The sequence below is a fragment of the Epinephelus moara genome, chromosome 22 (genome assembly GCF_006386435.1).
Source record: "Epinephelus moara isolate mb chromosome 22, YSFRI_EMoa_1.0, whole genome shotgun sequence".
NCBI classification, from domain to species: Eukaryota; Metazoa; Chordata; class Actinopteri; order Perciformes; family Serranidae; genus Epinephelus; species Epinephelus moara.
Window position 1 is genome coordinate 25,380,869 of NC_065527.1, and position 25,990 is coordinate 25,406,858.

A 25,990-nucleotide genomic window follows, 5' to 3' on the forward strand; every position below is an offset into this window, starting at 1 on the left:
ATGCTATTACTCAGTGCCCCACACCCACATATATGGCCTTCACTGCTGACTAAAAAATAACTGCAACCGAAAGTCAAACACTAAGGTCAGCGATGAAGGGATGAACCCAGGAGATAAACCCCGATGATGTTCTGTACGATTAAAGGCATGCTCCTCTGAAAAAAGACGCTGTCATCTGTGCTTGAAAAAAAGAGAGGGTTGTTTTGTTAATATGCAGCGACTGTCTGTCAGTAACTAAAACTGAAAGTGAACATCGGATCCAGAGAAAAGTATCTTTGTATTGTCTCTGCCATGCCCAGTGAATAACACACACACACGCACACACACACACACATACACACACGCCTGCTACCTAACACTATCACCCTTGGAATCTTTCGGTTGAAATAAAGCAGAAAGCCTTGTGACAGTCAAGGGTCACAGCTGTTGTTTATTTGGAATCTTGGTTATTGTCTTACACAAGTCTCTTCCAAGTAAGAGGGCAAAGGGACAAGAAGGCTTGGCTACAGGCAAAAACACTGCTTCTTTATCACCTGACTATGCACAATGTTAAATGTCAGTTTTTCCCAAATTCATACAAACGTATTACCCTTTTATCTTTTGCCTAGAATTATTTTACACATCTAATACTACTTTATGCATGTACTCAATTTGATCATAGACTGTATAAAATAATGGATGTAACTACAGTGACGTCACCCACTGGTGTGTGGACTCACATTTGAAGCCTTGAGTGCAGCATTTCGGCTGTCCCCATCTTGGTTTTTTAGAACCAGAAGTGACCATATTTTATGGGGATAGATTTGTCTCAATGTTATTTGTGTGAACAGATGAACAATATGTGTGTAAATGTGTAATTTGTTAAAATAATTCACCCTTCTCAAATACAAAAAAGATTTATACACTCACAAAACAACGTTGCAAATATTAAATGGACCTGCAATTACACACACAAATCTGCAAATGTAAAACATATTTGTGGTTATATTAGATTAATTTACACATAAATAAAGCATTTATGAATATCCTCCTAACATTTACAACTTTCAAACAGAGTGTCATGTGAGTTTGCAAATCTTTTTTTGTATTTGTGAAAGTTGTTTTATATGTACAGATTACGCATTTACACACAGATTGTAAATTTCCTCTTACAAATATTACTGAGACAAAATTATCTCCATAATATTTGGATGAGAGGGTGGAGTTGTGGAGGAGTGAGGGGTGGATCTGAGTCAGAGGCTGTGGTGACGCCTTGCAGATGGCCTGTCGAGGGAGGGAGGGAAAGACGTAAATCTGCAGTCCTTCTTTCAAAAAATAGTGATTATTATTATTAATATTTCCATTGTTTGTATGAGTATTGTCTATTTGATTCATCAGGCCAACACTTGAGTGAGTTTTGATTTTGTTTTATGCGTCCCAGTTCGCCTGTAAAGTTGTCTCAAGTGGAGAAGTGCCTGGAAAATGCTGTTTTGGGTCAATGTGTGTTTGAGGAAGAGTCATCTATCCAGTGTTTAATGTTTCTTTTCTTTTTTTTCCCTGTATACTGTAATATATATACAGGTTCCATCAGTGCTACCTTGTGCACAAAAAAAATGTATACCAATCAATTATGAAAAGTATAGATGCCTGTTAGATTAAATGAAATTCAGCAAAAGCTTGAAATGTGCAGAAATCCTCAGAGTGAAACTTTATGCAGGCAGATATCAAAGCTGTAAGTTAAAAGTATATATCAGCAAAAGGAACATGTGATACAGTCAGTTGTTTTTTTCCACTGATGGTGAACTAAACCTGAAATACGTGAGCATAAGCAACAGATGGAGATGACGCATCTATTCTATGTACAATGTGTTCTGTTTCATAACGTATCAAAGACATTACAGTAATAGATGACAACGCAGGATGAAGAAATCTCAGAATAAATGCATCTGCTTTCCCACATCCAGAAAAGGTGTGGTATGCTGCAATCATGCAACCTCCTTGCAAATAGGCTGAGCTACAAGAGAACCATTGTTTAAGAGTTTTCATTTTGGATAAGTCAATCATGCAGACTGGAACAACTCTTTTGCAGCTTAGTAAAACTTATGCTGGGGGGAAAGGTAGCAATGGCCTCCAACTGGAGTGATTTTTGACCAAAGGCCTACTGGGCACAGCCCCAGGGGCCCAAAGTGTCAGTGGCTCCCCTGGCCTTACCTGCAAAATGTCACTCAAAGTAACACAAACTGACCAGGAGGAGACTCAGAATGACCACAAAGAGACATTAAATGACTGCAAAGGTACACAAAATGACCAAAAAGGACACAATTACACGTCAAAGAGACACAAATTGACCTTTAAAGAAACACAAAACAACAAAAAAGACATGCAAAGGAACTATAAAATGAGACAAAACAACTACAAAGAGACAAAAAAAGAAAAAAAAATGACAAATATATCCCCAAAAGACACGAAATTACCCCAAAGATACACAAAAGAGCTATAAAGAGAAACAAAATGACCCAAAAATACACAAATATATCCCTGAGAGACAAAGAAATTAGCTCAAAGGGACCCAAAAATGATTGCAGAGAGAAACAAAACAACCACAAGGACACATGAATTTACAACAGAATCTGTGTATCTTGTTCTTGTATAAGAGAGGTGGGGCCCTTTGCATGTCTGTGCCCAGGGGCCCATTGTCTTGTAATCCGCCCATGACCACAAGGGTTTCCATTTTACTTCTCTTTCTGTAAAAAAATAAATTATTACTGTAGGTAACATGCTCGTAAGAGCTTGTAATTGTCGCCAAGGTCTGAGCTGTTACTGAAAATCAAAGCTGATTTCAGTGAATTTCCTTAAATGACTTATTCCTGTTTCCTTCTTTCTTTTCGTTCTTTGTCCTCAGTTGCCGTTGTTTCTTTCCTACGCTAAATCACTTTTGTATTCTCTTATTATTTATTAGAAAAGGAGCGGATATTGTGTGCATCAGCCACTAACATTAATTGTGCCCAGACAATGCTTGTGAATTTCCTGTTAATGTGATGGTGATGACACACATATCTGGACAGCGGTGAATTGCACTTGCATTAATTCCATGCGGCTATCAGTATACTCCTTCTGCACCCCTCTTTATTGGTTGCAGAGTACAAGAGTCAGGGTTCAGTCTTGATGGTGCACAAGTGCTCAATGGGGTGGTGATGGCTTCCTGAAAGTAATAGTGAAAGCACTACAGATTGGGTTGTGACTGGATGACACAGTCAAATGTTTTAACCTGATGGAAGCAGTCCAGCAGCACATTTCTGTGGCATAGTGAGTAAGAGCTGAGGTTGTCTGTGAATGTACTTTGGCAAGAAGACATATTGTTCTTTGGAACCTTAAAAGCAAAATAAATGAATCTGGGAAGATATGCCAGTGTATTGGCAAGTGTTGCTGATTCCTGTAAGGGATCTACTAATGATGCCCAGTGAACAGGAATGGGCAACTTTGCATCCACTCCGCTCCTGGATGTCAGATTTGGAAGAAGAGAAAAAGCTCTTTGCATGTAAGGTAGATGCATGACGCAATCTGAGATGACACAATGACTTACCTGAATGTTTTCATTGGTACTCTGTAACGTGTACCCAAGAAACCTTCCATGTGATGAATGCACTAGATGGGCAGCACGGTACATGCAAAAGTTTCCATCCTTTTTCCAGTGACCTGATCACGAATTTTCGAAGAGATAACTTGGAACATATTTTTTGTTCACATGATCAGCTGTAAAAATACCTTCACATGCCGCAACCTGACACCATTATGTTTTTCGTTATGTGTGTGTTTCTTTCATTTTTGCCTGTCAACCACCACATGTGGCAAGTTAAAGGATGTCCTGTCGTGATACATACGAGCTGCATGAATTTAGTGTGCTATACGGCTGGCCAGTGGCAGAGGGGAACTTTAGGGTGTCTGATTTCAAAGAATAACTGTCATGAGATTTCAGAGAGGAAGAAATTAAACAGGATGTCTGATTCACATCAGCTCTATCCTCTCAAACAGGCAACTAACAGTCCCAAAGACATTGTTGTTTCATAATTGACAGTGTTTCTCATTCACTCGGTTTTGTCCAATTTTGATCTTTTCTAAATTATATATGAGCCTAGATGCTACTTTACGCCAGTTGACTGAGTGTATTTCTCTGCCAGGTTGTGCAGTATATACTGGAGCCAATGTATTCTGGACAAAGGTTAAAGTTAGGAAAGTCCCGATCAAGTTTTTTCCACCTGATCTTGATTTGACTCATTTAATATCGAGTATCTGCCGATACCGAGTCCCAGTCTGATCCATTTTCTTGGATAATACAGCTGCACAGTATGCACTTCAAGTGATTACAGTCGGTAAAATCAATCCATTGTGTATGCTTGACAAATGAAAAGCTCTACAATGCATTAAGAAAAAAATCCCCGCATCCAAGTTGTTCCTAAACATGTATTTATTATTTTTTTTACATTATAAAGAAATAGGTACAAAATAACAAACCCTCCCTTCAGTCTTTTTGGTCTTGTTGCTGTCTCAGGGGAATTTGTCTGTCCCTTTAAGAGAATATTCTCCAGTGTTTGTTTCTTCAGTGCAGCCTTTGCCTGAGTTGCCCGAATGAACGGTATTCCATTTAGTGTTTATTTTTGTTGTCTGTGCATCTTTTGCGTGGATCAGTCTGCATTAATGTAAAACTCTTATCTGCTCTTCGCTCCTGGGGTTTTGTTGCACTCGTAGAGGTGTGGTGAGTGTGGTTGTCGTTGGTTTTGCACCTCTGTATGTCTATCCCCCGCCATAAAGACTTTCACACTAAACTGAAATGAAACAAGCGCTCATAATTTTGTTAAAAAACATGAATAAACAGTCTCATACTGTATTTTTTTGCTGTTGGTCATGGTGTGTTGTGTTTCACTGCAGGCGGGGCTCAGCCCCTGCTCTTATACACACACAGGAGCTCAGCTGAGTGGAGGAGAAAAGGAGAGTGGAGAGTTGGAGATGGCTGCACTCCGTGTGTCTCTGCATGAAAACTAAGTAAAGTAACTAAGTAAAAGCACCTGTGTGACAGCAGACGTAAAGCAAAGGATCAGATCCTCCATATAGCTCAATATACCGGATCCCGATCAGTTAAAAAATGCTTTGATTGGATCAGGATCGGGACCCCAGGCTAACCTGTTAAACTAAAACCATTATTAGAAATCTATGGGTAATATAGACAATAACTATTTTAGTAGGGTCTAGATGAAACAGTTGAAATATGAAATGGTTCTCAGTACAACCTCTTGGTTGGTTTCTTGTTTGCACCCTTAGAAGGTGGAAATGTTCTGGATAAAACCCCCAAAGAGTGTTCTGATTGGAACTGTTAGCATAGAATAGTAGAGCCTCTCATACGCAGTTCTGGGTTGAAACTTTCATAGATGGTTGTAGATGTAACTCCTTATGCTGGGTTCTAGATAGAGCCCTCTGATACACCTTTTCCGCCAACATGGAATGTTTTTTTTGGATAAAAATGAATAACAGAACAAAAGCTTGCAGGTAATTAACCCTCGAACACTAACATTACAATTAGACACCATCACTAACATCAGGTATATTTTACCTGATATAATGTACCAGATAAAATGTACTTCTCATCCAAATATATTAAAGTTCAACAATACATGGCAAACTGAAGTACTCTTCTTATATTTCCCCCTATACAACGTATCATAAAATGAAAAAAAGGTATCATGAGGGGACCCTATAAAAAGGCTCTAAAATTAGTGAAAAATTAGGGATAAGTTAGCTTTCGTATCAAAGAAGAAATATAGCTAATGATTGCCAACATAAAGGAAACTTAGCTGTGTTTTACTTACTTGTTGGCATGATAATTAATACAAAAAACACTAACTTCAGCTAAAATCCACCCGAAAAATATTTTACCCTCAAACACTAACGTCAGGTGAAAATCAACCGAACACTTGCCTGTTGAAAAAAAACAGGCATGGGAGCAGGGAAACACAACTACCTTCAATGACGTGTTTGAGCAGGATGAAGCTACCCAAGGACCCACGCAACTCAGACAAAAGCAACACACTGAAAATCACATGATCACAATCGCACGGGTGAAAATCACCCGACGTTAGTGTTCTAGGGTTAATGAGACCTGCCGTCCTGCTACTATACAGTTTAATTCTGTTGGGCATTTACTGGCCTTCTGTTGATGACACATCCTTGATTACAGTGGTTACGCATTATGAAATGCAGGCTGGTTTGGCTAGGTTCCAATGAATCCTGAATGGAACCCGTTCAGGAACCAAAGCTAATTTCCTGGAAAAGGAGTGTGAAAGGGTCCAGTGTGGAACCTTTATAAACGGTTCTACCAGGAACCAAATAAGGTTCTCCTGTGGGGACAAGCAGATGATATATGTATATATGGCTCTAGTTAACACTTTAATTTCTAAGTGTGCACATTTAGAAGTTATGTTACAGATTGTGTGCCACAATTCCCGTTTATATAGTTGATTGCTTTCGACTGGACAGAGCTACAGATGCTTCCTAGCAACCAATTTACGATATTTAAGACTTTTTTTTTAGGTTTAGTGGTGCATCCTTTTTTATCTAGCTGGTGGTAAGAAGGTAGGATAGACTTCACAAGCAAACTTGGTGATAGATTGACAAAACACTGATGCAACCTGGGCTGAGTATGACTGTTACACACACACATAAGTGACTTTATGTTTCAAAGAACAGTGTTTAAACCGGCAGTTGTGCAGTTTGAGGGTGACTCAGTGAGTTATCTGTCTGTGATATGTTGGATGTTACCGTGTTTTGTTTTCTTCTTCACTTCATCAGAACAGCAGAGGGGCATTTCATTTCTCAACTCTAATAATGGCATCTGCTTCTATTACTCAGTTGCGCAATAGCATGAACGTGTAGCTGGCAGTGCAGCTGACAGCCTGCCAGAAGAAAAGGATTTCCTGTCACCACTGCAGTTTGACAGCATGTTATAAAGGTCAAAGGTGCCTTTATTCTGGTCAGTGGTATGTGGGTGTTTGCTATGGGGGAGAACCCCACAGAGATCGCAAGAGGAAATACTATAAAATGAGGAGTGGTTGCACAGCAAAAAGAAAAAGAAAGTGGTTAAGACACAGAGAAAGGGAGAGGGAGACTGGAAGAGAATTACTGTAAAGGGCCAACCATGCTTACAGTAACTTTGCTGTAGATTGAAAGTGTGTCTCACTGCCACGGGACGACGGTGATGTAGTTAGAATCATATTTTTGGGGTTTCATGTTCGTTTAGGTATGCCTGCTGTGCCTGCGAATGCATCACGCTAAAGACGGTAAAGACTCAGGTTTCAAATCAACAAGTGTGATAAGAAGACACTCGAGAGGAAAAAAAAAAATCAGTGACTTTGACTAAATTAGATTTCCAACCTCAGAGCAGTTTTTCTTTGAATGTTTTGTAATCAAACTCAAATCTGACACAAGAGTTAAAGAATCAGAAACAGGTCTTTTTATGCCCCCTTCCTTTAAAGTTACGTGACAGCAAACATTATAAACTCCAAACCAGAAGTATCTGCTGTCATACTCAGTGATTTTGTAATATAAAATAATGTGATGTAAGCAGTGCTTTTTCTGAGTTTCACTAGTTAGCGATTAGTTTCATTTCCTGTATTTTCTAGGAAAGAGAGCCTGAAAAGGGAACCTATCAGGGGAATGTAGTGTGGGACTTTGTAGAGTTTGTCACCAGCAAGAGAGGGTTAGTAAGCATGATGTTTCAAGGGCATACGTGTTGTGTCCCTCCCTGCAATATAAAGGTCAAGTATCTGTGTCATTGTATCTTTCAGTTCTTAGAGTTCTGCTGGAATTTTACAAGTGTGCAGTTCTGGCTACTTTGATATGAGGCATCGGTAATGGTCTCATGTCAAATGAGCAGACAATGAGAATAAAAAGAAGATAAGGAAGGGGCAGAGCTTTTATAACATATCCTCTGACCCAGGAGTTCTCAAAGTTTTGATGACTGAGTGCCAATTTAAAGAGCCAGCATATGACTGAGGGCTGTACAGGAAAAATGCACACATCTCGCTTCCATAGTACGCTTGCCCCAGATTGTCAAAACAACATAAAAACTTTATGTTCACTCAACTCAAAAACTCATCCCTTGTGAGCTTGACATTTTTTTTTTTGTTGAGTCAACACTTTTTGAGTTTTGAGTTAATTTGACTTGAAATTATAAAGCCAAATTTGCCTAATTAGTTTAAGGCCAATAAACAACACTATCACTGTGCACTTAAAGGGATAGTGCACCCAAAAATGAAAATTCAGCCATTATCTACTCACCCATATGCCAAGGGAGGCTCAGGTGAAGTTTTAGAGTCCTCATATCACTTGCAGAGATCAAAGGGGAGAGGGGGTAGCAACACAACTGCGCACCTAATGGAGTCTTACGGCGCCCCAGATTCAAACATCCAAAAACACATAATAGAAACCACAAAATATCTCCATACTGCTCGTCCGTAGTGATCCAAGTGTCCTGAAGCCCCAACATAAAACGTTGTTTGGAAAAACGTCATTTGAACTCTGTTTTTAGCCTCATTGTAGCCTGTAGCTCTAACTGCCTCTCTGTACACCGCGCTCACGTGTGTGCACTTGCGCAAGACCGTGAGACATGGGCACCGCCTTCATGTGTGTTAACGTGCTTTCGCTGGTCTCGTGCGCAATCGCGCACACATTAGCGTGGTCCACAGAGGCAGTTAGAGCTGTGTTCTAAATCCCTCACATTACCCATTACGTAGTGATTAATGTTTAAGTATTTCACAATGGTTCTGGGTTACAGTTCATATTGTGGTAAACGATATTTTGCAGTTTTGTGTTCAGTTACATACACAGTTAGTTGTGCTGAGGTGAAATAAAGAGAACTTCCTGGTTCAAAATTAATTTCTCATTTTATAGTAAATAATTATTTTTAAATGTTGTAAAATGTGTACTCAGTGTTTTTATATTCATATGGCATAAAATTGAATGCTCAAACACCAAAGATAGTTATGTTAAACTGACATAGCATTCCTGTCAGACAAAGGTCATGCGACACATTTATGTTGTATCTGATGTACTCAAAACTTTTATGTTACCGTATTGTACTGAACTAAAAGTATTGAGTGCAAGTTGTTTCCAGAAAAAAAAAAAAAAGTTGAGTGAGTGAATTGGGGTTTGCCGCAGGTGAACGAAAAATCTTGATCAACTGAAGTCATAGGGGTCTGTGTTTAACAACAGCAAAACTATATCAAAACATCGGTTTACAAACTCACACAACTCATGCAGTATGGTCCAAGTCTCCATTTATCCTGTCTTATACTCAGTACTTCTCAAACAGATGGCTGTTTCAGATGGAAGCTGTTCAGAAACCCATTTCCAAACTGAACTGATAGTGAAACTTATCTGCTCTCTTCAAAGCCAGACTCCATTGACAAAAATATAATGAACACGGAAGCTACCACTACCTCGATCAGTTAATTTGTTTGTGTTATTGTGTGACTTTGCTGTATTAAAGGGTTAGGATTCCCCACAGTCACACAATAACACAAACAAACTACTGAATGAGGCAGCGGTAGACCAGCAGCCCCCATGTTCAGCAAGGTAGAATTAAAATTAGTTTTTGTCAGTGGAGTCTGGCTTTGAAGAGAGCAGAGACAAGTTTCACTTTCCATTCAGTTTACCGTCAGAAAAGGCTGTCAGTTTGGGAAGTAATGAACACATGACTTCATAAATGAGAACTGAATTATACTGCATGAGTTGCGTGACACTTTGTAAACAGATGTTTTGACACAATTTTTCGTTGTTAAACATGCACCCCCCCTGACTTCAATTCCTTAAGAATTCATTCATTTTCCATAACTACGTATCCTGTTAGGGGTCGCAGGGGGGCTGGAGCCTATACCAGCTGACATCGGGCAAGATGCAGGGTACATCCTGGACAGGTCACCAGACTATCACAGGGCTGACACATAGAGACAGACAACCATTCACACTCACATTCACACCTACGGACAATTTAGAGTCACCAATTAACCTGCATGTCTTTGGACTGTGGGAGGAAGCCGGAGTACCCAGAGAAAACCCACGCTGAAACACGGAGTTCATGCAAACTCCGCACAGAAGGGCTCCCCCACCCTGGGTTCAAACCTCCCACCCTCCCCTTCCTGAAACTAACATGTGATTTTACAGAGTGAGCTAATCCTTATCAGATGACTCCTAGAAAGTCATTCATGCACCCCTAGAAATAGTGCAATGCTTCATTTATCATGGGACTGCAGAAATGATTTCATTATGTCCACCCAGTCGCTGCATTGTCTCAGCATTCAAAGCTTATATTGGCATGAAAACACACTCAAAACACTGGACGTATAGAAACAATATCTTTAATATGCTACATCATGTAAATATAAAAGTATCGTCAAAATAGTCTCTTGCATATAAATTCTCAACATCTCATAACCTGTTTCCAAAAATACACTACAGTGACAAACATATTGTACAAAAGAAAAAAACACTATGAAAATGATAAAAGTAGTACATTACAGACTCAGTAGTACAATTTTCAAGAATAGTACCCACCTGCTGTTTTTGGCTACCAAAAGCATACAGATCTAGCTGCGTTTTTATTACAGTGCTAAGAGACGGAAATATGAACAGTGTTAGAATATTGTGCTCCTGCGTTGCTGGTTTTTGTTGTCAGATGCTGAACATGAGGTACCGATATCGGTTTAAGATTTGGACGAAGCTCGAGTTTACAAACATTTACAGTAAAGCTTTGTATGTAAGAAATATCTGAAACATTTGAATCCAGTAAAAAGCTACATACCAATCCACTTAGATACTCAGCATTAGGTTTCGACATGAAAACGTTGTAGTAAGAAAGAATGAAAGCCATTTCTCCAAAGATCTTGTGTACATATGTGTTACTGTTATTATATTCAGTCTGTAGTTTTGTGTCTTTTGGTGGCATTTGTACTGCGGATTTCTGCTGCCACGCTAAAAATAAACCGACAGATCCCGCATTTTTTAATGTTATAACAAGATACTGTCATTGTCATATACTATTTATCTTGTTATGACGTATACATTTCATCTTGAAACATGATAAATTATTTATATACGTTAAAATATCTTGTTAAAACGTGAAAAACATCTTATTATGACGATACATTTTTCACGTTATGACCCGATACTGATCTGTTTTTTTAATTCTGGCATGGCAGCAAGACTTTTCCATACATTTGGTTTTGTTCAGCACAGTGTGTCTTTGTAATTAGCTGTGAGAAGTCGATGTATAATCAAGAGAAAATGTGAATAATGCTTTTTCTGAACCTTCTTTTGTTAGAATTAGTTGAATAATGATCCAAAAACAGTGCTACACATTCAAGTTATTGGGTTGTAATTTTGGCAATTGCTTATTAACACACAGTTTCGAGAGAAAAAAAATACTGTTTTTTCCCTTTTTTTTTTAAAATCATAAATAAATAAAACAGTTGCAAACAGCTTAAGAGCAGAAAGTTGGTTTGTGCCATCACCGTGCCCTGTCGGTTCACATGTACTTCCACTCGTTGTACACATGCACCCAGAAGCTCAAACACACAGTCACACAAAGTAAAAGAATGCACAGTTAAACAAGTGAAAACTCATTCACAGGTCTGTGCCACATAATTACATCATCCTGAGTCCAGTTGCGGTTTTCCTAGGAGATTCGAATCTCCTTGGAAATGTCAACACATAGGCGTAAAAAATAAACACTAACAGAAAAAACAAACTATGATACAACTAAATAAATAGAGATGACTCAAATTTCAAAATAAAAGTAATAAGTTAAAGCACAAGAAAGCAAACATTTCTCTACCTGAGTGAAAAGAATTTTAAATAATTCACAGTTTAACAACATCCTCCTCTGTTTGAATTTTTTTAAGTTTTGCAAGGAAGTACAATCAGTGAGTACCCTCGCCCAGTCTTTGGAATGCTCTTCTTTTGGTGCTGCGCTCATTGGATTATCAAAGTTTTTATTCCCTTTAATGCCCTTCATAGACAATGTAGGGAGTTTTATTTGGCGACATCTGTTTTCTTTGTTGATGGTATGTCCTTTTTATACCCTTTCAATTCACTGTCCCTCTGTCTTCACTGCTGGCCGTTGGTGGAGATGAACAACGCTGGCCCTCTCCTGATAGGCCAGGTGAGGGCTGTGGTGTGATGTAGCTGATTGGGCTGAGGGCATCGCCGGTGTGTTAATCGCCGCTGTCAGAGCCTTTAGCAGTACAGTGGCCTCCTTCTGGTCCTCCTTCCCCTCGCCCTCTAAGGTACGAGCCAACCAGCGCTCCACCGCTTCCTCCACCTGTGCTGCTGACGCAGCCTCTGTGAGCATGTCAGCCTCCTGGCTGGCGTCGAACCGCTCCACCATCTGTTTCATGTGCACGTTGACCGGAGCGTTGGCCAGGCAGCAGCTGCACTGGTGGATGCGGAGAGAGAAGCGGTGGAAGAAGGCCTGGGAGCAGATATGGCAGCGGTGGGGCCTGTCACGGCTGCTGTGGAGGCGGCGGTGCAATTTGAGGTGGATGTACTGGGTGAACTTGGTGCTGCACAGCTTGCACTGGTAAGGTTTCTCCCCCGAGTGGAGGCGTAGGTGTGTCTTCAAGTTGCTGGTGCTGCTGAAGCGTTTGTGACACACCTGGAAAGCATGAAGTCAAAGGTTAAGGCTTCTGTGAGCAACACTCATGTGACTGATCGTTAACACCCAACAGTTGGATTGTGTTTAGGATTATTCTGGGAGAACTGAGCGGACCAGTATAACGTCATCTTGATGTCATACCAAGGCTTGACCGTGTTATTCCAGTTCTGTGGGGTGCTTTCATAAAACAGTAGGGATTGCTTTTCTTTCTTTGTAGGACCAGTTCTAGCCTCACGCTTAACACTCACACCCACAATGTCACACTAAACAATTACATGACAAAGTGTGTAATGGCTCATTGGATATCAAAGAGACTGCCTTACCAGTAAGACATGTGAGTCAGAGGGCATTTACATGTATTGTGGATACACAGCGCTTTCTTGTGTGTCTTTCACACTCTCAATTTTACATCAATGTCACAGTGAGGTCAGGAAAGAGTTTGTAAAGAGAGAAAGAAAATGTACTCAGTGTTTTCGACATACCTGACATTCATGCGGCTTCTCTCCTGTGTGGACCAGGTGATGTTTCTGGAGGTGAGCCAGCTGAGTGAAGCTCTTTTTACATAGGTTACACTGGAACGGCCTCTCACCGCTGTGCACTCGGAGATGGACCTACAATTACACAGATCATAGGGAAAGAAATATGAGCACTGTTGTTGAAGAATTGGAATACATTACATTATGAGCACAAGAGAGAGGAGCTGAAGCTGATACCTTGAGGTTTGACAGCTGTCCGAAAGTCTTTGAGCAGATATTACATTCATACTTGATCTTCCCATTCTGCTTCTGCAGTGGGTAGGGCAGGGATTTGTGGCCGGGGCCATTGCGTGTTGCTGTGTTGCTTTTGATCGTAGCCAGGCTCAGATTCATGGCTTCCTCGCAACCGGAGGACGACTGCTCAGTCGACTGATGTTGACTGTCAGGCTTGGGGAGGGGGGAGAGCTCTGGGGTGGCTGGGGCGCCTCGTGGTGGCGACACATTTGGCTTTAGTTCTTTCAGACCTCCCTGTGAAGATGGAGGGTAAGGGAGGGACACTGGCAGCAGGTTAGGTGGGCCAATGGGTGGATATGGGAGTCCGTCTGTGCCCAGATAGCTGCTGTATCGGAGGGCTCCTCTTGAGGGCAGCATGCCAGGGAAGGGAGGGGAGTAGGAGGGTAGGAGGAGGCGAGGATAGTGTGGGTTGTAGGGGGGAAGGAGCTGGTAATTGGGCTGGAGGGGTCTGGACTGGGGGTAAATGGGGTAAGAGGAAACGCCTTCCCTGTACAGGCCGTGGAGGTGAAGAGGGAGATTTCTGTGCTGAGATGAGAGTGCAGGATGGTGTTCTGGTAAATACGAGTGATTTAAGCCCAGGGTGGGCTCTCTGTGTTCTGGCTGAGGAGAAGGAATGATCCCCTGGTCTTCTTGATCTCTGTCGCTCTCCTCCTTTTCAACTTTTTTGCTGAAATCCATGATCTGGTCGTCAGGCGTGTCAGGTGGAGTGTCTCTTTCCAGCACCTCCACATCAATCTTCTCCTCTCCATCTTCATCCCTCTCTTCTTTCATCTCCTCCTTTGTTCTCTCTGTAAGCCATGTCTGCTGAGGTAGGTGCTGTTTGATGTATTCCGACTCCTCATCAGAATTCAAATATTCTGTGGGAAAGAAAATGACAATTGAGTTTGATGAGTAAATGATGTCATCGAACAGAAAAAAAAGCCCATTATAATATCTGGTTAGCTGAAATGCTTAACACAGCAGACACACATCCGCCCACAGAAGGCACTCCCTCTTATGGTAAATGATAGTAGTTTCAGTCTGACTTCACACGTAAATCATACAGTATAGGTTTCTGTTCTGTCAGTCAGTCACAGTAGTGATTTTGATGTGGGGGAGTAAGTTGGTGGTGAAGTGTGTGGGTGTCCATGTGTCATGTCACAGTCGTACGGCAAGATTCTGGGTTTCATTTGTGAAACCTTTTCTGGGTATAGCTGTCTTACTCGCCACAAGAAGATGTGAAACATCTCTTCCTTTTTTTCCCTCACCTTTTTTTTTTCTTTTTGAGAATTTGTCACCACTACTGTGCTTCAGCTACTGTTTCATGTCACTCTACCACAGTCTTAATGCAAATTGCTTTCAGGGTTTATATGGCTGTGCGGGTGTTTTTGTCTGGTTTTGGCTATTTACTACAATTGATTTGTACTTTAAATCGCAGTTGACAATTTCCCAAACCATACCATGGTGCTTTACACATCTAAATTTGATTTTAAATGCCACTGATTTAATCTCTCCTTTACTTTAAAGGGATAGTTCCCAAACTAACCCCTTTAAATGCCAAAATCACACAATAACACCAACAAAATAACTGATCGAGGCAGCGGTAGACCAGCAGCTCCTGTGTTCAGCAATTTTACATCACTTTTTTTCCTCTGTGGAGTCTGGTTTGGAAGACGGTGATACAACAGCTACACTTTCCTGTCGGAAATCGCCGTCGAACTATAGAGTAAAGCGGTGAAAATATTCTGAACATAGCACGCACTTAAACTGATATTGACTTTTTTTTATGGTGGGACTTTTTTTGTGTTGCTTCTCTAAACTGAGGGCTCAGTGACTGACATCTACTGTATATAATACTATCAGACTTTCCCTTTAATATGAAGATTTGTCTACAGAGATTCAAACTGTGTACAGTATTTTAGGTTCTGTCTATGTGACGTAAGAGATGCACAGTGATGCATTTGAAAGCCCAAACTGATTCAAAATGTCCTCAGGGTTTGTGCATACAAGCGTTACCGCCCGACGCTTCAACAACCCAAGCTGCCAAACTAGATTGCTGTCAATAAATATATCAGAAAATCAAACTCGGGAGACAAACAATGAGCATACCTGAACCTGAAAGGAAGGTGAAAGCTTTTAAGATTAAAATAATAAAACGCAATGCTACGGCCTTAGCATTAGTCACAAAGATGAATGGCAACGCATCTGGTGTATCCAGTTGGTATGAGTCATCAGACTTTGTGGCAACAAACAATCATTCAGGGTGATGAGGGTATGACTTGCTGTTCTACTAATAGCTGACAACAGATGACTCACAAAAGTACTTTGACCAGGCATTATTCCCCTTCGATTTCTCCATTCTCCTTAACAATCCCACATCATTTACCGCATCTCATGAAATACTGAGATTTGTGTGGTCTATGTGTGCGTTTCCCATGATCTCTATGGTAAGCCAGACAGGACAAAATAACATCAACTATCTTTACTGTTTGCTAAAGATAACATCACAAAGGGAATGATGTGTCTTTATTCACTTTGAAGTGATAGAATTTTGCTGATAAAAGATATCATCTCCTGACGCAGACTTTGTACTGTGTTTAGTCACAGCCACAGATTTAAATCTGTCATTTTGTCAGATTTAGTACAAAAAAAAGAAACGTCCCTCAGTGATACAAGATTCCAACGACTTCCATCACATCACCCACTAAAATTTTGCCTTCCTGTGCCTCAAGATGTTTGTTAATCGTCTACCTCTCCAAAGCCTGTGGAAAAGACCATCACATCCAAACATACAACAATCGAAAAGCTTCTCCTTCTGCTGCACTCACTTTGTTTGCTGTCGACCTGCTGGCCGCAGAGCCTCTGGGCAAACTCCTGGCTGTACCACACCAGCAGCTCCTGACTGGGCTCCACTGGTCGGATGGTGTAGAAGTAGATGTCCCGACCGTTCTGGCATGCCACCAGGTTCTGTTCGGCCAGAGAGCGGGCTGGATTGACGTAGCGCATCCAGTTGCTTCTCTGGACGTCATAGCCATCAATGAAGTTTTGAAGCTGCCCGCTGCTATAAATCTGTAGAAGAGGAAGAGAGAAGATGAAATTAAAACAGCAACTGATTACTCATTACTTGTATGTTAAATGGGTATTATTAAATATAGTAAAATGGTAAAATTAATACTATTGTTTTGCCACATGGCAATGGCCACATCCATTATTAATAAAGACACTTCAGCATGTGATGCTCGAATTATTAAAAGCTCAAATAATATTTGATTAAAATCCAGATAAGATCATCTAAACAATCACTAGAAAACAATTTAAATTAATTAGGATTAAAGAAAAAAGTCAGAATAATCACCTCTGCCATGTACAGTTCAATATCCTTCAGTTATCAGCTGCAGTTTATTTTGCTCCTCTGGTATGCACCCTACAGCTCTGCTCTGTGTTACACTCCTGTGTGTAGTTGTGCTTGTGCCTGTCACTGTATTAGTAGGCGTGAGGTGTGGAGGCGTGGCTGGATTACTCACCCAGTGGCTGTCTCTCTCACTCTCCCTCTTTCCTCATTTTCTCTTTCTCTTTCCCACCCCTTAGTATTTTTATTATTGTTTCTGTGCATGTGATTTATTTGATTGAATAGATGCCAGTGGTACGCTTAACCACGACCACATCTTTCAACAAAAACGTATGCATTGGCTTATGAAAATAAACGCTGTGTAATTGGTGGCTGCCTGACTGACAAGTGCTGGCAGGCAGCCAAAAGCACACACTCACACACACACACACACGCAGGGTAAGTCTTTGGCAGCACGTNAAAAACGTATGCATTGGCTTATGAAAATAAACGCTGTGTAATTGGTGGCTGCCTGACTGACAAGTGCTGGCAGGCAGCCAAAAGCACACACACACACACACACACACGCAGGGTAAGTCTTTGGCAGCACGTACATTCTCCACCTGTGTCGCAACGTAGATAACATAATCACTCCCTTGGAACATCAGGCTTTCACTAGTGCACCTATGCAACACCCCCTGTACAGGGTTTCAGGAAATAAAGCCGGAAGGAAAATACGTAGGATGGCAACAAAAAGTCCTTTTGGGAATTGACTCAGCAGAATAGAAAAACTCCTAAATGACATAAGCTGGATGAGAGAGAGAGAAAAGAAACATGGCTTGTCGACTTAACCGGGGCGGAAAGATGAGGATTGTCTGAGAGAGTGCATGTGAACAATAGTCCCTTCCTTTGTGTGTGTGTGACACATGAAGCATAGGACCTGAGTGCCGGTAAAGCTCTGATGAATGTGTGAGAGTGAATCCATTGTTACGTGCTACCAGCGTTTGCAACTTCCTCTAAAATTTACACCAAAACCCCTCTACGCGAGTGCAGACTGTGTGAAAGCATTTTTGTTTCCTTATTGACGTACGGACCTGGACTTGATGTGAAACTTCTGTATCTGAGCAACGGACGTCTCTTTTTTTTATGAATAAGAGAGGAAGAAGAAAACGCGTCCTCAGTTACTCCTCAGCTGTTCCCAGGGTCATTTTCTGACATCTAGATTTGAGACTTCCCCCCTGTTTAACCAGTATCAAACTGAGCTGGGTTACTGCATTGATACCGAAATATATATATGTTGCATGTTTATGTAGATACACGCATGTGTGTGTATGTTTCCCTTACCCTCCAGAAGTATTTCCTGTTGGCCTGTTTTGGGACGTTATCTTTGGTGTAGATGACTCCTTGCAGAGGGCCAAAGCGAGTCCCCTGAGGAATGTATTCTTTGCTGAACACACCCATCACCTGGAACACAGACCAATACATCATTAGATTTAGAGTATGTTTCCCATGTTTTGCCTCTTATGTGGAATGTTACACCGCAACAGGGGTGAATTATGAGACAATGGGTGCTTGGGCACGGACATGCCATGCTTAGTTGTTTTGTGTCTCTTTGTGGTCGTTTTGCGTGTCTTTGTAGTTGCTTTGGATCTCCTTGTAGTCATTTTGTGTCTCTTTATGGTTGTTTTGCCCATTGTTGTAGTCTCTGTACGTCTCTTTGCATCTTTTTGCACCTGTTTTGCATCTGTATGTGATCACTTTGTGCCTGTTCAGTTATCCAGCCATGCACCCCAACTCAACACTTGGTAGAAAACATAAAAAGTCATCTCTCGGGTCACAAGAGCACACAACAGTTAATCTTTCTGTAAGTCTATAAACATAGTGTAGCGTAAAATGTGTGTTTGTCACATTGTTTGTTTATGTCCAGCAGGTTGTCGGCCAGTTGCAGTCGTGCTGGCTTCGTCATGTTGACCCAGACAGCTTTAGAGCCAGGTTAAAACCCACAAGGTGACACACTTTCGACTCTAACGAGTTAATCGAATGAAGAGAATTACACTTTCTCTGACCTACTCCACTGATCTCTGACCTGCTGTCCTCGTAAACACCAGAGTCAGGCATGAGAGAGGGGGAGCGGTGTCACCTGTTGTCTTGTTGTCTTCTTCCGAACTTTCGTAGAAGACATGACTACACTTCTGATTGTAAACCCGCAAAGACAAAAGTGTGTAAAGCAATTTAAAAGATAATGCTGACTCTGCCTGCTCTTCAGACAGGTTGCATCACAGCTGCAAGGCCCTGATTACAAAATGTCACCTATTGATGTATAGTTGACTCACACATCTGTCTATAATTGGATTCCCTGGAAAAGGTGTTTCAAAGCTTGTCTGAACTTATTTTGCAAATAGGAGATGTGTGTGGGATTTCTCATACATTTTTGCTCGGGGCCATATAGTAATGTATGTGGTAAGAGCGGAAACTGTCCTGTTCCCCAGGTTACTGAGTCATTTCTGACCTTTTCTGGTAGTTTTTTATTGAGTTGGATGAGAAAACACTGTGTTGTTAAAAATAATAAATCTAAAGCGAGGCGGTACAGGATAAGTCCGTGTCCTCTTTGTTGTGCAGAATAGCTTCCAGATTCACACTTTTATAGAAAGTGCACAGGCTTGGGGTCGAACCCTCTTCAAAACGAACCCAAACACAAACACACACGCCATCAGGCAGCAGCATCTGTGGCGTACACACAGCCTCCATATCTTGAGGAGCTTTGTGCTCAATCCTTAAGTAACCCCCGCCCCACCTTCCCCACCCCCCCACCTTCCCCACCCCCCCATACATAAACACACACTCTTTCTTCCTGCCATTGAGGAAATGTAATTCAAACTGACTCTCAAAGGATTTTTCGTAGCTTCCTGTGTAAAGGTCAAACCATAAAAAAAAACAAATATTGATGAACACCTGAACACCTTGTGATTATTTTCCAATTTTGGCTTTTCTAAAATATGTATATGCTGTTAATTAGAAGAACAACAGGTCACTGAGGGCAGCGGGAGTGTGTGTGTGTGTGTGTAAAGCGGCCGTGGAGTTGAGTGAGGTGATTCCTGGATGCGATGAACCAGTGTGACAGGGACATTGTGCTTTGTTGGCGTTGCGTGACTAACGAATCGCTGTGGCCGCCGCCGCTGCTTAACCGCTCAGTTCGGCCAGGTTGGGAAGGAGGGGGAGGGAGGGAGGTGGTGTTGGTGGGGGGAGGAGGATGGGCTTTCTTAAGTGGACCCACGCTATCACACTCCTGAACGCCCTCCTTTTCCTCCTGCCTTCCCCCAACCCCTAGTCTTTTCTCAACCCTCTCGAAATAGCTCGTGCGCCCGCCGGGTTGAGGCCTGGCCGGCTGCCTGTCCCCAACGAAAGTTAATCATCTGGTTTTAACCTAAATCCCCCCTAACACACCCTCCTTCTCCCCAGCTTCTCCCTCACCATCCATCCCCTCCACTGCCTCGCTCCCTGCTCACTGGCACCCGTTGCTAACGCCCCATCTGCCACGTGCCCTCCTCCACCCTTCTTTGCGTGTCTTGGCACACTTCAGAATAAAAACTGTGAGGAAAGGGAGATTTAGAAAAAGTGTGAAGAAGTTACGAGGAGTATGAAAACAAGTGGGCCCAACATTTCTCCTGGTAGCCAAACAGGTGCTGAACAAGTATAGCAAAGACAATAGAGTCAGCTGACTTTTTTCTTTTCAGTTTTCATCCAGACTTAATTTGACTCATCTGTCAAACTTAAACTATACACTCACCTGTGCTAGAAAAAAAATTCCCTTCTTTCAAAGCCAGTTCCTGATAACTGTGTGACCTGTACCCTGCATGTAAGGTGACATATGTGAACAAAGGAGTGGCTGTGCTTTATGGTCATCACAGGAAATTAATTTCCCAGCTTGAGCTTGGGCGAGTTATGGAGAAAGGTTCACATGACACCGTGTCTGGGAAGAGAAACCACTTGGTGGACAAGGGCCAGTTTAAACAGTGCAAATTACCGACAAGCATATAAATGTGTTCGTGCTTGTTTCCGTCTGTCGTTTCTTATCTGATACCTTTATGACTCAATGATCACATATGCACAGACATGTAGTACATGAACTCTAATTATCTGCCATTAAGTTTTTTATATAGATATTATGATTGGTCAGTCAAAAAAAAACAACTCAAGTTTGGCTGTATCAAGTGTGAAGTGTTTTACTTAGTAAACACGAGCTGGGGATTTGAAATAAACCTTCAGAGTAATTTTTATCACCATGGTTTGCATGCTTTGCAAGGGGGAAGAGATGAGAGTATGAGCGAAAGAGAAGAGGAAGGACGGCAGAAAGTGTTGCCTGGGTCAGGACAAAAAGAGGAAGGGGACAGCGAAGTCAACCGCAAGCATCACAGTGTTGAGCGTTAAGAGCGACAAAACAAGTGAGTGTGACATCTCTCTTGCGCTCTCTTCCTTTTTAAGATGACCATATTCTCTTTAGTTACAGTAGGCCGACAAATTCCCTTTTAAAACCATGCTTGCTTGTAGACAACATTGCAGGGCATTACCGTGACATGTCCAGACAGATACCAGATCTTACAGCACTGCATGCCAAACAGTCAGCTGACTGATATAGCCCCGAGTTACTATGTTTGCTTTCACTGACTCACCTGAGTGAGAAAGGTTGTAAAAGGAAAATAGGTAAGGCAGAGTTGTAAAGAAGAAAAAAAGGAGGGAAATTTTGACGCGATAAGATCATCTGACGTCTTACTCTGTGTGTGTTTATGTTCTGAGCAAGTAGTTTCTGCATGCACCATTATATCATACCCATATTATAGAGGTGCAAAGAAGCTGCACAATGGCTGAAACAGTAGGGTGACATAATGGAAGTTGAGGTGACCAGAGGACATAAGAAGGCCCCTGACCTCAAGCTGCCAGTGGCCCCCATGTCCACAACCCCACACACACACACACACACACACACACACACACACAAACACGCTGTGCACTGTATTGAATGTGCGAAGAACTCATTAGTCAGCAGATCTTTTGTTCTAAGAAACCCAATGCAGATGGCCCAACAGAATGTTATGTAACACAGAATTAATATTTTGAAGTCTAAACAGTAAAGTGTTAATCTGACAGAACTGGCCATTCAAGAAACTGGATTGCAGCGAATTTAGTTACAGAAGTTTGTTAGACTGGTTGCCTTCACATGTTTATATATTGTATTGTTGTATTGGTGCTTTCACGAGATATTTTCAGAATGAGATTCTTGATAGATAATCATCAGTGATGTGGATATAATGACTGAGTTGGTAAAGACAAACAATAGAGCAGCTAGAACAGTCTGGTAGGTTCAGGAAATGTCGTCATGTTACTGTAATGCAGCCTTTAGAGCCAGGAAAAGACAACACTTACAATATTAAGATCCAGTCTCATATCACGATATTGACATATCGATATGTTGCCCAGTCCTAAGAGTAAACCATTCTTAATCTCGGAAGATAAACAGTCTGAAGGAGCTGAACTGCTCTTACCTCGTTGTCCGCGCCGTATTCGAAGGTGAGGTTGCGTGGGATGGAGGTCATGGCTTTGGGCAGGCTGAAGCTGGGGTCCGACACCTGGTCCGGAACAATATAGGTGCAGTTGAGGACAAAGTCCACCTCCCTCCACCCGCTCATGTCTCCTGTGCTTTCTAGCTTCATCTTGACAATGTAGATATACTGTAGTAGATCGTCAAGCTTCAGAGCTTTTAGTTTGGTTTGGTTCTCTTTGGTTTAGGTTGCTTTGGTATAGAAGTGCTTTGGTTTGGTCGGGTAGGTCCCTTGTTTTAGGTGTGCTGATTAAAGCTCAAGATCTGGAAAAGGAAGAGAGAGGAAGAGACTTTAGTACCACAAGAATCAGAAAGAAATCATCTGTTTATGTGACCTGCTTTAGTTTGACATCTTTGCCCACAAACTGACAGTGGCATACAACCTATTCAGAAAGGCAGACCTTACCACTACAGGTTGACCTCAAGGTTCATAATCTCAATAATCAAAGTCAACTCAATATGGCTGTTTGAAATCCATGTAATCCATATAAAAGACTCAGTATTTTCCATTAATTAAAAATGGCTCCTGGAAGTCGTTCATTATTCAGGCAGCCAGTTCCATTCATGAACAACTGCACTTGGCCAACATCCCATCACTTGCCAATTAGTTAAACCAGCCGTGTCTTACGAGGACAGTAGATCAGGTTGTTGTTAAGCATTTATCCATCTTTTAACTATCCAAGGTTATACTTGACACCAAAAAAAAAAAAAAAAGAAATAAGATATGACTTACTTTCACACATTCATTCAGCTGTAGGATCCTCATTTCTTTGGCTATGTCATCCCTTGATTTTTCTTTTTCCTTTCTATACGCTCTCTTCTTTGTGGTGTGTTTCTTCAGAGGGTTCCTGTCAGTTAGATCCTTTGGGTATCCGCTCTCGCTGTGGTCACTCTGTCGCCGTCACCAGAAACTCATGAGCTCTGGATTGCGCCAAGCTTTTTTAGCTCATCGGCCCGGCCAATCGTGAGCCACCGTGGTCATGTGATCTGAGCCGTCTGACACACAACTGTTGGTTTTAGACAACAACATCAGTGACGTTGTACACTTGGCCAGCGAGCAAGTGGCTATTGTGATGAATGCTTACACACACACACACACACACACACACACACACACACACACACACACACACAAAGAAGACATGTTAATGAATGAATAAAAGAAGAGCAGATGGCTGGCCTGTTGCCACTGAAAAACACACTCATAGACTTTTGCTTGGTTTGGCACTTAATGAGCAATCTGCTGCCACTGTATCTCCTTGACCTACATCTCACTGTAGAACGTCTTTAAGACCCCTGCCACACACACACACACACACACACACACACACACACACACACACACACACACACTGTATTAATCCCAAATGTATACAAATACACACAAGCACAATTTTCTTTTATATCTAAATTGTAATTCAATCAGGGAATAGGCAAAACAAGAAATGTAAAAACAATATACTGATGATCTCTCTTGCACACGTCTTCCATGCCCTGTGCTGAATGGCGAGCTTCACTCATTCACAGGTAACAGATGTAGGGCAGGTCATCCAGGCACGCAGGGAAGAGACTTAGACACCTGTCTGGTGAGCATCCCCTTTACTTTCAGACACACACAAACACACACGGTCTAATAATACAGAGCTCTGGGTCACCTCACCTGGTGGCCTGCATAAAGATAGTCAGGACAGGAGAGAGCCGTTAAAACAACATATGGAGGGTAAAAAAAGAGAATGTGACTCGTCTATATGTGGAGATGCAGCCTGTGCAAGGAAGCACGTGTGAAATTTAAGTTTTCATATGTGAAATGTCTTACAAACATGAACTTACATGTGAATTTGTCAAATTTCTTATGTGAAATAAATGTAATTTTTCTGTACATTAAAAAAGATGACATCGAGCTTTTTACTTGTGATGTGGAACATTTCACAAAAATAAAGTATATGTCATTTTATCACTGGTGGCAGAAGTGACTGTGCAGAAATAGATACAGTTGTATTATTGTAATTTACAGCATTTATCTTTACCTAAATTTACCAAATGTTACATAACCTGTGGGCTGAATGTTGAAAACAAAAAATTATAGGTGTCATGCTGGACTCAATGCCTGATTTCCTTGTTCCTTAAAAGTGTGTTTGATTTTTGTTCAGTTTTATTTGTTTTTTGAATGTTTTCTGTATTTTTTGGACAATTTAAGACACTAAAAAATGACAAAAATAACAAATAATAAGCAGTGCAAGGAGAGGAAGAAACCCAAAGTGGGCTTATTTGAAACCTCCGCCCAATTTTTTTTTATAAAGAACACAAAAATTAACATACAGAAACGTATATGACATCATAAAAGTAATGGCAAACACATAAGCAGAAAAAAAGTTTGAAATGTGTATCAAAGTGTGTATGTGTGAGTGTATTTGTGTGTGCGCAAGAAAGTGCATAGTGTGCATAGGTGTCAAGGTGCACTTATATGAAACACAATGTAAAAGCTGCAAGAAATATGAGACAAACACTTGATTTCCAGGCTTCACAGAATAGTTAAAGACAAACAGAAAGTGTATTTGACAAATATTGTTCAAGTGCAAAGAACTGGACATATATTTCCACGCTGTCATTTTTATTTTTTACTGCTATAAGCTGCTGAGGCCACATCTTTATATTAAACATTAGAACTATATTTGTGTCCGTCACAAATCTCCCTCCTCCTCTCCTCCTTTCTTTCTTAACTTGGCTGGCTGAAATAATAAATTGGCTGCCATATGGCAAGACCGCTATTCCAAGAGCGGAGCTTTACTGCCCAGTGTGGCGTGGGGGTTAATGGTGGTGCTAGATGGAGTGTGTGTGTGTGTGTGTGCTGTGGAAAGGGAGGGGAGGTGAGGATTTGGGCTCTTTCACTGGCCTGCGCCTGGCTGGGCTAATTTCTCTAATTTGCAGACAGTCTGGGCTCAGGCTCAGGGCTCAGAGGCTAAAGACCCGGCACTCCAGGATAGCAGGGTAGCCGACTCATCTCACTCCTGGACACATCACATCCGGGACATCAGATAGCTCCAGACACACTTTTTTTTTTTTCCAGGGAGGGAATCCTCACGCGCAGGGCAAAAGAAACTGGGCCTTTGCGCGAAGAGGGAGGGAGGACGGGAGGGAGATAACGGCACCAGACGAGCTGAAAAGGATAAGTGGAGGAAAGACCTGAGGTCAGCTATATTGAAGCTGTCTAAGACAGAGAAAATCAGACAAAGGGATGCGACCTGAGTCCTGATAATGCTAAGTTGGTGGTACCTGGGTGTTTTGTAACAGTCTGGTTTTTAAGGACACTTGTTGCTATGCAGTCGTCTAAGTCTATGCTTCTCCAGGGTCAGTTACAGAGCAGGGAAAGCTGCCACCTGTTCTACCAAATGTTGATTATACAAGCAAGTTCAATTAACTGCTGGTGGAAAAAAAAAGGAGACAGTGAAGTGTTACATTAGACTAAAGGTTTGGGAAGTGTTACACTAAAGGTTGATTGAGTCATCCAACAAGAGCAAATTAAAATTCACTGTGACTCCAGCTAATGTAAATGTATTTGCATTTACATTCAGTAAAAAGCAATAATGCAAAATGTGAAAGTATTGAATCGTTAGTAATACAACAAAGAGCTGATGCCC

General features: G+C 41.5%; 1 protein-coding gene across 2 annotated transcripts; it reads right to left on the bottom strand.

The window, feature by feature from the left end:
* Positions 1-10,369: 10,369 nt before the first annotated feature.
* prdm1b (PR domain containing 1b, with ZNF domain) lies at positions 10,370-23,292 on the bottom strand. Of its 2 annotated transcripts, XM_050033833.1 has the most exons (7): positions 23,086-23,292; positions 22,297-22,616; positions 18,101-18,220; positions 16,257-16,497; positions 13,393-14,306; positions 13,162-13,290; positions 10,370-12,679 (listed from the first exon to the last, which is right to left on the bottom strand). In XM_050033833.1, the coding sequence occupies exons 2-7, from the start codon at positions 22,462-22,464 to the stop codon at positions 12,116-12,118; spliced, it is 2,136 nt and encodes a 711-aa protein (XP_049889790.1). In that variant the 5' UTR covers positions 22,465-22,616; positions 23,086-23,292; the 3' UTR covers positions 10,370-12,115. The 2 variants fall into 2 exon arrangements, with proteins under 2 accessions (XP_049889790.1, XP_049889791.1); XM_050033834.1 differs by lacking the exons at positions 18,101-18,220; positions 22,297-22,616; positions 23,086-23,292 and adding an exon at positions 16,784-16,902.
* Positions 23,293-25,990: the final 2,698 nt, after the last annotated feature.

What these genes read in the sequence shown, in the direction of transcription:
- prdm1b (XM_050033833.1), bottom strand. Translation starts at nt 22,464, where the DNA reads ATGAAGCTAGAAAGCACAGGAGACATGAGCGGGTGGAGGGAGGTGGAC. An exon ending in AATACGGCGCGGACAACGAG is followed by an intron (nt 18,221 to 22,296) that starts GTAAGAGCAGTT and finishes TCTGTGTTCCAG; the next exon opens with GTGATGGGTGTGTTCAGCAA. An exon ending in GCAGGTCGACAGCAAACAAA is followed by an intron (nt 14,307 to 16,256) that starts GTGAGTGCAGCA and finishes TCTTTCCCACAG; the next exon opens with AATATTTGAATTCTGATGAG.